This window comes from Manacus candei, unplaced genomic scaffold, assembly GCF_025592945.1.
Source record: "Manacus candei isolate 608988 ecotype Guabito, Panama unplaced genomic scaffold, ASM2559294v1 h1tg000025l, whole genome shotgun sequence".
NCBI lineage: Eukaryota > Metazoa > Chordata > Aves > Passeriformes > Pipridae > Manacus > Manacus candei.
Window position 1 is genome coordinate 11,367,076 of NW_026138073.1, and position 14,248 is coordinate 11,381,323.

At 44.7% G+C, this 14,248-nt stretch overlaps 1 protein-coding gene across 3 annotated transcripts in view; it reads right to left on the reverse strand.

Annotated features, from left to right (window-relative positions):
- Nucleotides 1-827: 827 nt before the first annotated feature.
- The window catches only part of CHCHD6 (coiled-coil-helix-coiled-coil-helix domain containing 6), a 109,566-nt gene continuing 96,145 nt past the window's right edge, over nt 828-14,248 (reverse strand). For 2 of the 3 annotated variants that reach the window (XM_051788917.1, XM_051788915.1), the window contains 2 exons: nt 5,566-5,628; nt 1,238-1,376 (listed from right to left, as the gene is read on the reverse strand). In XM_051788917.1, coding sequence (XP_051644877.1) covers nt 5,584-5,628 — 45 coding nt within the window. In that variant the 3' untranslated portion in view covers nt 1,238-1,376; nt 5,566-5,583. Of the gene's footprint in view, nt 1,377-5,565; nt 5,629-14,248 lie in introns of all 3 variants that reach the window. The other variant, XM_051788916.1, reaches the window with a different exon arrangement.

The window sequence follows — 14,248 nt, forward strand, 5'->3', positions numbered from 1 at the left end:
ATGATGAAAACCTGGAATTTTTGCAAGATCTGAGACTAACAGAGATGAGCCACGGGTAAGCAAACATCACTTCTGAGGAGGAAGAGGATTGTGGCATCAGCTTTCCACAAGGAAAAGTATTTTGTTGCCTTAATGAAGATGTAAAGCACTAAGTTGCTGTCTAAAGAAAAAAAGAGACAAAGCACAATATAACACAGAAAACAATTCTCAGTCCCCTTCATCCATTTTCATAAACACTGACATGACCTCCAAAAATCCATGTTCACATTCTTCAGAAACTGTCAGACACAGTCAGAAAGGACAGAGGCAGCTAATGTTGCCAGAGAAGAGGAATCAAGTTACCAAGCTAGACTTGCTCCCCTGGTTTGCTGACAGGCCTTTTGCAAACCTTGCCACACCTACCTCTGGGAGAATCAGATTCCAGATGTACCCAGCTTCCTCCATCCCTCACTCGGCAAGGAGAGGGCTCAACACAGAGCACAAGCCTGAAAGGGACAGTGGTTTATGGCAAACAAAGCAGGAACTGCAAACAAGAGCTGGTGAACAGAAAGATAACTTGGGCTCTGCATCCAGCAGGCAAAGGTTTTTTCAGCATGATTCCCCAACACCAGTTCCCTTCAGCCAGGACTTTGCACTCTTCCAAATACTTTCAGATAAGCCAAAGTCATTCAGCCCGGGACCAAAATGAACAAGTTTTGTGATTTATAAACTGTGACTTGAAATATTTCAATTCCTCACACTTGTTTGAAGTTTTTGTTGGCATGGGCAGTAGGCAGAAAACAGTAATTTACAAACTCGTGGGTCTAAAAGTATCTCACAGCACACAGTGACCATTAAACACTTTATTGTTTAGGAGGGAACCCTGGAAGGGAAGGAACACGCCTGCTGGTGTGACCAATGGGAGCATGCTAGGAACAGTCAATCCTAACAAGCTAGTCAGGGTTACTTCCAAATACTTTGGACCCTTTTCCCCAGAGCAAACAGATAGGTAACAGCTCTTGAAACTCAGATGTAGGTTGGTGAAACCAAAACTAGAACAGGGTGAACCAGGCTCATGGCAGGCAAGACTCCAAGCTACAAACTGTACTGGAAGCCCCTGGGGTCAACACGATTCTTTACATTGCAAAACAATAAAAAGAAATTATAGCATCCCCCTCTCCTGGGACTCTTCTCCCAACTCCAGGAATGTCCAGTGAGACTCATACATGCAGGCAATTAGAAGAGGAATCATGTCACTGTCTTGGATCATGAAGGGCAGAAGGCACCGGTTTTGGTCAGTGTCTGTCCAGAAGGATGCTGGGGCTTCCAAGGGCATCTGTGGTCCCTGTCCTCTGCTCTTTGGCGGTTGATGTTTATCCAGAATTAACTAACAGTTCCTGGAGAAAAAAGGAGACAAAAAAAAGAGGCAGCAAGCTAGTTATGCAGCTGTTGACATTGGAATGTTCCCCTCAGAAATGAAAGAATAGCGTTGGCAGGGTGAAAATCCCACAGAAAAATCATCAGGTTTCACCTGCTGTAAAATGCAAGACACTCAAGGGGAGAGGACTGTAGAAGCAAGAAAGCAGCTCATGATATCAAAGGTGAGACTGATTCTATAAACAAGAATATATGGTCAGTTGCAATGATTAGGATTGTAAAACCAGTGGCCAACAGCAGGAGAGAACAGCCACAGTTCCAGGTAAGCCTTGGAGCAGCTAGGTTGCAGGAGTAAGTGTAGCTCCACACTCAGTCCTGCCCAGCAGGACACAGGAGCACTTTGATTAGCTGCCATCAAACATGCACACAGCACTCACTCATTCTGGAATGGGATCAACGTAAGAGTGAGGACTAGAGAGGAGAGAAGAAGAAAGATGGGGACTCAGAGACTGACCTAACTCATGACATGTCTGACAGTCTTTATCCTATTAAGACCCAAGACCTCCCAAAATTCAAAGCAAAATCATGTCTGCTTTTTCCCCACAGAAACCTCCTAAGTGATACCTCTTCAGATCCTGCATATGAGGTATCTGCATATAAGCTGTGAACTTCTGAGGGGTAGAAAAAAGAGGAGGCTTTCAATATTTTTAGGATGGAGATTGCAAAGCCTGCTGTGGGCTCTTCCTGTTTTTATCTTATCACTTGCATAAAGTCAAAGAAGTAAAAGCAACAATGCCATCAGCAGTGGATGAGAACACACCCGACACCAGCTACACCACCTCCAAGGATCTGAGATATCCTCAGCTGGATCCTACTTCAAAACCTGGGTAATCAGCTCTCCCACACCAGCAATGGCATCTCTCTGTCAGCGAACTCCCACTACACAGAAACACAGAGGGGGAGCCCAGCAACATGCTGCTTTTTTCTCATGCTCTGGACATGTGCAGGTCTACTTGCAGAGCAGACAGTACTGATCCATGCTTACAGGACCCAGGTAATGCAACTAGAGAAAGGCAACTGATCGGTTCACTGCATATGGTCTCACCACCCATTTTCACTAGGGCTGTATTTGAGCTCAGTTCTACTCTCCAGATATTTGCCTTTCTGAGGAGAAAAGCTGTGCTTTCTTCAATACAAATCAGAATGGAGAACATCATAAAATAATGGTGCTGGCACACTTGGCACTGTCTGTCAGAGGGTGAGCATGTCCTTTGGGCTACTTCTGCATAGTAGGCTGGTACTGACTGATACATGGCCAATGTAGACTGAATATGCTGGCCTTGCATCTCCAAAGACAGCTTCATCTCTGACAACAGTGAACTGGAAAAGCTTCAAAGGACTCAAGAATAAAGACAAAACTGTGTGCCACATTATTTAGACAAAGGTTATTCAGAAATCTGACAAATGAACCATCAATATTACTCCACTGACTCTAATTTCCCAGGTAATTTTTCTCATCATCAGTGGCTTAAAAGTCATGCACAGAGCAATACATTTTAAAAACTCCAGTAGCACTCACAGAAATTGTAACGAGTGAAGCAGTAACAACTCCCCGATCAATTTTGCAATAAAGTAATTTGTTATATTCACACCGTAACACTTCAGTGAAGTATCCAGGAATGCTACATTTTGTGAAAAAAAAAAAAAAAAAAAAAAAAAACCACAAAAAACAAAACACTCCTGTGGCCACTCTGTGGTTACCCCTTGTGGAAGACAGCAAAACATTTTTTTAAAAGTAATTTTAAAGAATATCATAGTTAGGCAATTTCGTGTTCCAAATCATAACTACATATTTCAACCTGGTCTAGTGGAAGGTGTCCCTGTCTGTGGCAGGGGGGTTGGAACTAGACGATCTTTAGTGTCCCTTCCAATCCAAGCCATTTTATGACCCTTTGATATTTTGAATTTCAGAAGAAAATGCAAACAGCCAGCTTTTAACCTCAATCAATTCCTTCCAGCCTAACCTACCCACATACCAGGGATGCACTGAGCTGGAGGCTCACAAACATTCCTTGTGCAAAAACATCAGGTTCCATCTTGCTCTGGATGACTAAACTTCCTCAAAATCTTTTGCACAGTGAGCACTGGACCCAGAACTGATGGGCTGCCAGTCAGGCCAGACACCAATTTCCTGTGGTGCAGCTCTCGCCAAGGGAAGCTTCCGTGAACAGAGGATGCAGGTAATGACACCGTCAATCAGCCCACACTGCTCCCAGCAGAGGCCTAAGACAATTACATCTAAGAGCAGCCTGTGCTGGATGGAGCAACTAATTAATGTCCTCTCCCTCATCAGGGACACGAACTGCTTGTGATGGTTATAGAGTTGGCATTTTTTGGGAATTGAAGCACTCCCAGTACACAACAGCCTGCGCAGAGGGACAACTTCCTCAGCCATTTCAGACACTCCTGCTCAGATGCCAATTCAGATCTGGCATCACCTGCCACACCAGTGCAGGCCTCTACCATCCCGAACCCTCTGACATGGCTAAGGTTGAACTTACCATGAAAGCGAGACCAGAGCTGGTTGCTGTGAATCTGTTCTCCTCTGGATCCCCTGCAGCACGTGCCATGCAGTACAGACCCCATTAACAGTGAACAGTTCTGGAGGTCTCCTGACAGCTCCTGCACTGTCACACACCCACTGCACGCTGCACAGTGGAAGCTCTGCAGGCCCTGTGGTCTGTTAGCCCATCATGTCTACGCTAGTCAGAATACACACAGAATTGTTCCTGGGCCATCAATTTATAAACCTATGGCTAACTACTTTACAGCACACAGTTCTGTGCCTCACACGCTGTGCAGCAGCATGGAAAGACACTGTATCTCTAACACTAAACAATCTCTTTGCTAAGTTAACTATTTACCCTCACATTTTAATTCCAGCTAGCATTGCAACCATGCCAATATAGATTTGGCACTTCTTCATTTTCTTCCAACGTGGAACCCTCCCTGCAAGATGCTACCAGGTTAGTACAACACTTACCTTGAGCAGAAGGAGCCAGGAAGGGGAAGGAGAAACCTTACCTCTCCTCCATGCCCATATCATTGCATATGCACCAGTCAAGTTGTATATGCAACATATTCAGGCAGTTTGCAATCACAAGCTCTTCTCACATGGCAAGATACTGCCAACAAATGGAGTTGAGGCTCAGCCTAAAAAAGTTTGGTGACTCCTCACAAAATAACTGCCCCACAGCTGGCATTAGTTGGTCTCTGCTGCAGTCTTAGCAGAACAAGTCAGGAGATATCAGCCTTGGAGACTGCACTGCACACTCACTCTAACAAGAGGGGACAGTGCCCTTCTTGCATGAGGAGGGTAGGTTATTTTTAATGTCACTACCAATGCAACGCAGACACCAGGTTCCAGTCTTGATGGGCTCCAGACCAGCACCTCTACATGTGAATGCTGTGTCCATATCAAGGCAAATTCCTCGGTAGCAGAAATAGGAATGGGAATCTGTTCAGTCCTGACAGCAAGTCCAGCTGGAGGGCATGCAATACTTGTTTTCCTCCATGCCTCTCCCGGCAAACGGGACCTTGAGCCACTAACTCATGCTCTTCCACCACTGTGAGACTCTGCTTGGGAACTAACTGTGGCCAAAATCGCTGGCTGCTCAGCTGACAGAGCCTGCCACTTCACAGTCCCTGTGGGGAAGCCAGTAGCTTTCCAGTTCTGGTTCCAGTTGAGTGAGGAGAAAGGGCTGAGCTCTGCAAATAGATTTGCTCCACAAATCTCACCCCTGCCGAGAAGGGAGTCCAGTCAATGCCCAACACGGTCCTTGTCCTCTAACAAAGAGAAGTTTCAGCAAGATTTTCTAAGGCACAGCTCTCTCGTCTTTCTCCTGTTCCTTTTTTCCCGGTCTGCATCCCAGTGCAGAAGCTCAGGGCTGCCTGGAGAGTCCACAGCATCCTTTCTGCCTCCCCCCAGTCACTGGTCAGCTCTGTGCCTCAGCTCTTGGTCTCGCCGGAGGCTCACAGCCAGTGGAGAAACCTCCCTCTTGAAAGGCCAGACCCCGAAGAACTTTCTCCCTCCCAGTGTTTGCCAGAGATGCTGTTTGCCAAGCCTCAGCTGTGTTAAGACATATTTATTTAACCAGCCTTTAGTCTCACAGGGCAAATCCTGCGAGTTTCCTCCAGTATGTGCCTTACCTTTGTTCTAACATCCCTTTAAGCAGTTGCACCACGGCGCTCACGCATATGGGCACTGTATACCTATGAAGAAATCAGAAAGCAGATCCCCATGATAAATGACTCGGTGCATCTGAAGTGTCAGTGACAAAGTAGAAATTAATCTCCATAGTTCCTAGTTCTCTGCTGTGTGCAGGCAGCTCTCAACACCAGAATACCTGTTGGCGCACAGCAGATCTCAGCAATGTGACTGCACAACTTTTTCATCTCAGTTAGTGTGGAAAGAGGCACTAATGAAACACAAAAATCCTGACCTGTCCTAAGATGGGTGTTCAAGGCCTTTGCACTGGATGAGGCATTTGTTGTGGGGCTATTAGCTCCCCAAACCGCTGCAAGGGACATTTGAGTCACTTTGGTTTGATGTATGCTGTAGGTATTTTTTGGTTATGTGCAATTTGTTCTGTTACACTCAGGGTATTGGCTATTTTGTGGAGCAGCTGAGCTGACTAATGGATCACAGCACTTCTGTGCCATATAGTTATTGCACAGAAAAGCCTCTCTGTCTCTCTCATCCTTCAGGAGTCCAACGGTTACTGTCCTTGGGTCTGGAATAAGGAGGGGCAGGAGCATGCCTGGCAGCAACAAAAAGCATGAATTCAAAAAGCTATGAAGAGAGTTTTGTTTTCCCTCTTCCCTGTGCTGGTGTTAATAGATTTGCAAAGCAGAGAAGTTCACCCAATGACTTCTTGGCTACTTCCCCAGATGGTGTCTTCAAAGCTGCCTTGACAACAGAAAAGACGCCTTTCAAAAAAACTCACCAGACGCATTGTCAGAACACCCCGGAAAGTGCTTTCACGTGGAAGTCCTCTGGTCTACATACCCCAACAACAGAGTGCAAGGAACAGAAACAGTCTTTCTGGTTTCCTCCTCCCTTTTCTTCCACTCACAAGAGCCGACACTGTTTGCTTTGCTCTGCCTTGACACCTCCCCATAGCTCTGCATCACCCGAATACGAAGTTATTTACCAGCACAACTAATCTCCAGCTGTTCTGAGACTCACCTGTTTGTTCATGCATTATAACATTGATTTCCTCCAGACAATTGTTCTGATCATTGTTCTAACTCGCAGAGAGCTCCTGTCATTAGCCTTGCTTAACAGGAAATATTTTGCCACTGACTGAGCAGCTCTGCAGTTACAAGACTGCACAAAAAATCATCCCGGCTGGGGGGCTGCGTCTCCCTGCTGAGTCGGTAGCCCCAGACGTCACAGTGGGCTCAGTGCTTTTGATTTTGGACATGCACTAAAAAATACCAGGGCCAGGAGGAACAAACACGGCTCTACAAAGGGCCACTGCTGAAAGGATGGCTGTTAATTAATCCACATACAAAGTGAGGGCGGCCGTTTTTGTTCAATCAATGTTAATTGCATTTAATCTCATGCTTGCCATTAAGAAAAGCCACCAGGCCAGGCTGATGTTGCTACTGCTTGACATGTAGATTCCACCCACGTTTGGGAGGCAAGGCAGGAGGAGGAAAGTAATGGAAAGAAAGGAAATAACCCTTCCTCATCCCTTCTGCATCACTGCACAATTTCATCGGGTCTGTTCCATTATTTAAACAATTTTTGTTTTCCAATACATTACAGAGGAGCTCAAAGGATGAAAATCAGACATGGAGCATTTCACTACTAGTTATTCTTGCTCTCCTGGGTACCAGCTTGCAGCTTTGCTAAGCTGCACAGCCTGGGCTATTGTGCTTCTGTATATATAACTGAAATACAGAAAATCACTTATGTGAAGTGGTGTTTGCTTTTTGGTCCTGGGCTCATCCCAACAGACCTGCCAGTGCCCCTCAATATGACCTACAACTGCTGACTGCCACCTTCCATCAGCTCTGACGAAGCCTTTCTCCTCACCTCACTACTGAGCACAACCCCAGCACACGTCAAAGCATGCTGGTCTGTCTTTCTCTGACATCTTATAACACAAAGTAGCATTTGCTATTAAACAACCTCTGACCAAATCTGCCTTGTAAGACAGTATGTTTTTGAAGCCTGAACTTCCCAGGACCACTAGTACATCCACCGGTGATCTGGGGACTGTGCCACTATCTGCCCAGCCACCTGCTTGGGAAATGGGAACAATTCTCTTGCTTCTGTAGGAATCAAGCCTGGGGGCAGAGGGGCAGCTCTTGTAGCACTGGAAGCCCAAGGTGGCAGACTTCACAACTTCTGGCTTATTGCTTCTGCAAGTGCATTGCGTTTTTCCAAATCAGTATCAAGAACAATAATAATCAAGACCGGGCTCTGTCGGTGCCTTTCCCCTGTGGCAACACACAACACTTGCCCAAAGCCAGTGCTGCAGTTTATCAGAGATTTTCCTTATCCCTCGATAAGCCTTAGTCCCATTGCCTCTCACCGCATAAAATGGACATATCACAAGTGCCATGAAGGACTGGCTGAGTTTTAAGTGCTCTGAAATGGCTCCACTAGACTTGGTCAGGATTGCTTTAAAATCATTTCCCATTAGGACTGTGACCCTCTCTCTTTACAGCCACCATAATGACTCTACCTCAGGGGAAGATAATTACATCCCACTATCTATACACATCAGGAAGTGTATGCTACAAACACTACCATGCCTTTCTGGAACAAGAGAGAGAAGGCAATGCAGGAGGAGGAAGGGGTAACACTGAATGCCCCTCCATCCTGCAACTGGAGTCACCCTGAGTGTTTTGCAAGCTCGTGAATTAGCCCCTGGGAGGGATAAAGGGATCCAGAAGGCACAGAGTGTTTCTAAAGCAGAACAATGACAACTTGTACAAATCCAGCTCTGGTCTTGTGAGGATTAAAATGAACTTCACCCAACTGTGAATATCCGTTTCCAGAGCCAAAAGGAATGGAAAACCACTTACTGATGCAACAGCATTTCATTATTTCCAACCCTAAGCCCAACGCTTCCAAAAATTAAGGACAGGCAACAGTAGTATTATTGCTGGGGGACGGTGGCTGCAGGAGTTTAACTGCTACACTGCCAAGCCATGCTCTGGGCACAACACAATGAAATGCCAGACACAAATACATGCAACTTCTCCATACTGTCATTCCTGCTCTTGCTACCAGCCTCCAGGATAATCAGTGGGAAAATAAAAGGAAAAAAATAACCCCAGAAGCCAAGAGACTTTGGATTAAGTTGTATAAATGACCTGTTACCTCCTTACACGAGGAAGAAAGAAACGCAATAAATACCTGCAAAGCCATTTCAGTATCTTGGATTAAATGGATTACAGAAATGGAAAGTACATGATGCAAGATGTTATAAAACAAGATGCCAGGGAAGTGCAAGAATTTGAATCAGGTTGGCAAATGATCCCTGCAGACTATTGAGGAAAATTAATAGAGAGAAGGGGTAGAGAAAGGACATAGTAAGAAGACTGACTGATGAACACTGTTGTTAGGACATATAAATTCAAGATGTCAGACTTTCTCTTAAATCTACTTCAGTCCTGGAATAAAAATAGCAAATCCTATAGTGCTAAAAAGCACTGGAAGTAGAAAATGCCAAGCCTCATTTCAGGATAGGTTTCCCCTGTGCATCCCTCAAGATTGAAGTTTGTGACTTTAATTATTCCTGGAACATTGTGTATATAGGGATTCAATGCAGGGATTACTAGCGGGATCCTTGTTATAAGCGCCACTTCTCAAACAAATTACACTTCACTGGATGTCAGTAACATACACAAGAAAACAAATTAGATAGAGGCAGCAGGATGGCAAGATACAGGCCCGGTGCAAGGGAATTTCACAAGGTCACCCAGAAAAATAAAGGTGCTTAGAGTATAAACTCCTAGAACATTTCTAATTCCACAGCACATTAAAGCTTCGCGTGACCCAGACACAAAACACCTCCAATACACCAGTGACTCCACACAACCTGAGACCAAGCCTAGTTGAGACATGGTTTGTTGTGAAGAAATGCCATCAAGGTGGGGGTGGAGGAAACAAGAGACAGGAGATAGAAGGAGCAACTCCAGTTGTCCTCCCAACTCCAAGGGATCATCGCATCCATTGACTGTTCACAGCCACACATAGACAGATGGCAGAAGCCAGGGAGAGGATGTAATTTTGTTTGGAAGCAAATACAGCAGCTCCTTGGCTGCAGGGCTTCTTCACAAGCTGATTCCAGCTTTACATACTGCATTTTGCCTTTCCAGATCTCATCCTGGAATGTATTACTAACCTGCACCAGTCTTAAAGAGCATGTCTTTAACTCCAGAAATTTTCATGAAGGTAGAAACAAAGGAAAGTCCAGTCCTTGGGTAAAGTACAAAGAACTGCTGAAAATCTTCACAACACCTCAGCTATGGCACTGAGATGGGACCTCAGCAGTGGTTGTTAAACTCTCATCCTGTAGATTTTACCAGCTGCTTGCCGGTGTTACTAAACCCTTAGTTTTCCCATGCTACAGGAAGGTCACCACTGCCTGGAGGGCACGAGACAATTCTAGGCTCCCTTGTCAGTCACTTCCCAAATTCTCCCAGCAGCTGTAGATAAACCCTCATCTCAGTTTCCCTTTCTGTACCTAAGAGTAATACTACTTACCAAACACAGAGGTATGATAATTATTCATCAGGAGAAGATGCTAAAGAAATGCAAAAATTCATTCTCATCCATTCCTCTGTACAATTTGCATTTAGGCTTCAGTGGAAATGTATTGCTTTATCTTGTCCCTTTCTGTCTTGCTTTAGCAGGCTCCTGCTCTGGATAAAGAGAATTCTTCAGGTCAGCATATCATGTCCATATTTAAGGTATGGCTCACCCTTGTTTAGTCCAGCTTTATACATCAAGCACAGAGGCAGGCAGAGACTTCTCCAGATATCCTTTTTCTATTCCTAATTCTATTTTTGCTCAGTGATTCAGTGAAATTTTACTCAGTGAAATTCCACGTAGAAGTATTATGAGCTTGACTGGCTTTATTTGTTTAACACTTCACATTTTCATTAAGCTGTTGCTACTCGGCAGCCAGTAATTTTATTTGTGTGATAGCTGTATTCATCTCGCCCGCATGGGTGTAGATGCCGCTCTCCTTTTCTTCTGGCTGAAGAGGCAAAAATCAGCAATGATAGAGCCAAGAGAAAACTGGGAATTCTCAGGTCTGTTTGCAGATAGATGTGGGATATACCTTCTACCTGTTTTCATGAAACACCTCCCAGAGACTACAGGCACCTACAGGTAAAACTAAAAAGAGAAAGAAAAAATTGTTTTGGGAGACTATCTCCACTGCCCAGGTAACAAACCAGAAACTGAAATCTATTTCAGCAGAGTCAGCCCGTTTGACTCAGCACTGAACTCTTCTGCACCACAAGTTTATTGCTGACTGAGCATTTACAGTATTTGAGTATCAGATTTTAAAGAATTAATTATATGTCTAACTTTTCCAATCTTTGACTATCTTGAAATATCTGGTCCCAGGAGCTGCAAGATCCGATTAGATCACGAGGAAAAGAAGTCTGGTTGGCTGGCCCCCACCAAGCCCCAATTAGACAATCCTGTATCAAGTTCAGGCAACCAGACAGAGAACTAACAGCCCTTTTGAAATGTTAATGACTTGAACCGAGACAGTCAAATGGCTCAGCCACACCTCTTGGATAGAGGTTTCTGAAGTCACCCAAGAAATCCCAAACATTTCACTGTGCCACTCCCCTTTTACAAGATCAAGGAGAATGGGAAGCACTGGGTAGGGAATCTGCAGTCTGGGTTGGAGAATGCTGGGTGCCCGCTGGGCACGACACACGGACCGGAACGGAGAGGCTGCGGACAGATTGGGAGGCCACGGAGACATTCAGTTATGTGATTAGATGGGGCTGCCCAACCACGGGCACACCCAGCAGCACCTCTGTGAAGCTGCAAGCTCAGGCATCATCGAAGTCAGCCCCTCAGCAAGAGGGATCTGTTCTGAGCAGCTGCCCATCAGTGCCCAACACAACCAATGCAATTAAGGGAACAGCAGATAAGATGCCCTACAACCTGAAATGTGGATCTGAGCAAACAAAGGGAGAATGGTGAGCACTAGGAGACGCATCTTGATTTCTCAGTGTCTCCTCCTTCATAAATTCCAAATCCTTCTTTCAAGATTAAAAACCTTTACCAAGTGAAAACCAAGCTCAGCATTTCCCTAGCTCGGTCCTGTCCCTTTCCATCCTCAGAGGACGCACTGGTAGAATACCAGATGCTGGAATAAGACACAAAAGCCTTCTAAATAATTATCTGCTATCGCCTCCTCCGCAAATTTGTAGTTCTGCATCTGTGTCAGGACAGAGACCTGCTTCCATCTGTCTAAAACACATTCTTTACAGAGGACCTAAAGGTGGAATGTTTAATAGGAGCATTTGAAAACATATTAAGAGACCGGAAAAGAAAACGACAGTTTTTAAGTGTGCTGTTCACTTTTCTTGTGGATGCTGCTCAAGTAGAGGGGGAGCTTTTATATTTTTTTATAATATGACAAATGATGCTGGTCCCATCTCGTAATTTCCCTCACTGTGCAGCATGTCTGTTCATGATAGATACCAGTGCAGCTGCTTAGGTGTCCGTTTATCTGCTTGAAAAGTATTGTCTATTTGGAACCAACTCATCCTAAAACAGCAGCCCCAGAGGGTGAGAGAGAAAAAAAGGGAGGGGGGAAGAGATGAGGGAGCTCTGGACTGGGAACACATTCATGCTTCTCCTACAAAGGTTCTAGTAAAAAGCAAGCATCATATTTAGTTTCAGCTACATCCTCTCTTCCTCCCTCCTCGACCATTCTTTTCTACTGTCACTCAACAGCTCTTTACACTCCCTTCCCACAAAGACCTTACCACTAACACACATTTCATTTCACATTTGCAACCTGTGGAAACAAAGCAAGCCCACAGCTGCCTTCTGCAAATCTGTGCCAGCACAGAGGAGCCTTCAGGTCCCAACCTGAATAATGTGCAGTTTAAGACAGGTAACATTTAAAATAAAAACAAAACACATAAAGGAAGGAAAAAGAGAGAGAGAAGGGAAGGGAGAAAGAGAAGGACAAAAAAAAAAAAAATCAAAGGGTATTTATATTTTGTGTTTAAAGAGACTTTAAGCAGGAACTTGCCAATTTTCTGTAACCAGGATTAGAACAGAACAAACTTAAATACTTCGTCCTTCTGCAAAGCCCTCTGAGCTGAATTTCACTCTACAAAATGGCCAATATAGAAGGAAGCTCATAAATCCCTCTGACGTAAGTAACTTCACATTACTCTTGGGGAAACAGAGGCAGGGACAGATTCATTAATCCAAGTAAATGAATCTGTGAAGCAGTCTAGATTTCTGAATCCCCATAATGTCCCACTCAAGAAACAGCACCCAGGGCCCAGCAATTTCCATGCCATGCTGCCTGGCAGAAGCAAAGCAAGAGACCTGAGCAGATGAGAATGTTTTCAGAAAGGAAAAGTACCTGCCCGAGCCATGTAGCAAAAAACATGTCTTACTACTTTAAAATATTTCCCACCATTTCATTCATTGCATCTTTAATGTAAAAGACCAAGGTCACATCTGTAAGATGCTGCCTCAGAAACCTGCTGAGTAGCAGAGAGCTGCACAACCTGTCTGAACAGGTGGGTACATATTCCTGTGGCTCAGCACTGCCAGGGTTAGCCTGATGGTAATACTCAAGGCTAGCAAGGTTAGGGCTGGTTTGATATGTCATCATTATTCTGCAGCCTGGGCATATCCTGAGAGGATCTTGCTACAAGCTGGTACTCTGCCTCCAGCTTATCAAATACAACTTCCATCTGTGTGCAGGGAAAACTTGGGTCTTATAAAGCTGTTTAGGTAGTTAGATGTACAAAAGAACTTTATAAGACATTTATGTTAAAGAATCGTTAGAACCAGCACTGAATTGAAGACTTGATTTTTAAGACAAGGAACTGTTCATTAAAAAATCTCTTTTTTTTGTGGGGTGGGGTTTTCTTTGTTTTGAAAATAATAAAATTCCACATGTAAGATGGTGTCAGTAGAGCTTAAATTGTGTAAGGTAGTTGTCATTACTGTGACTTAAAATTGAGACTTGCATTCAGGAAGCTCAATACTTATTGTCTCCCAAAATTTAATTTCACAGAAAGACTGGTTGCTTCCAGAAGGCAAAAGGCTAATCCCACCCTCTCTTTTCCACAGTGAGTTCCCAGCTACCTTCTCGAGTGTAAATGGTCCCAAGTCAATCTGCTGACAGTTACCAAAGCACCAACCCAGATGATGCTGACCAAAGGCCTCCAAGCTCAGAATTATGCAAACCAAGCCTGCCCCCACTGATGCCAGCCTGGGAAGAAAACAGGTGTGCAAGCACACATACATACCTCCCAGCTCACCCAGCATGGGGAGGGGCAGGCTGGTCACTTGATTTGCAGGCAGCTTTTCCATTTGTGCCTCTTTACTTACTGCAGCGTTTGAGCAGCCAACCTGCTCCCCTTTCATCTGCTCTGTGGTGGCCATTTCTCCAGAGCTGCCCATCATTTCCTTATCAGGCAGTAAAAATGTAGGATCACTAGAGACACAGCTCAGATTGCTGAGATTTCACTCTCTCAGCGGGTTGTAAATGCCCCTATAATGTTGGCTTTTTAAATCTTGTGTTATTATTACCCGCGGCTGCCATTCAGTCTGCAGAGAATAAAGCGCCCAGGCTTTCAGGACCCA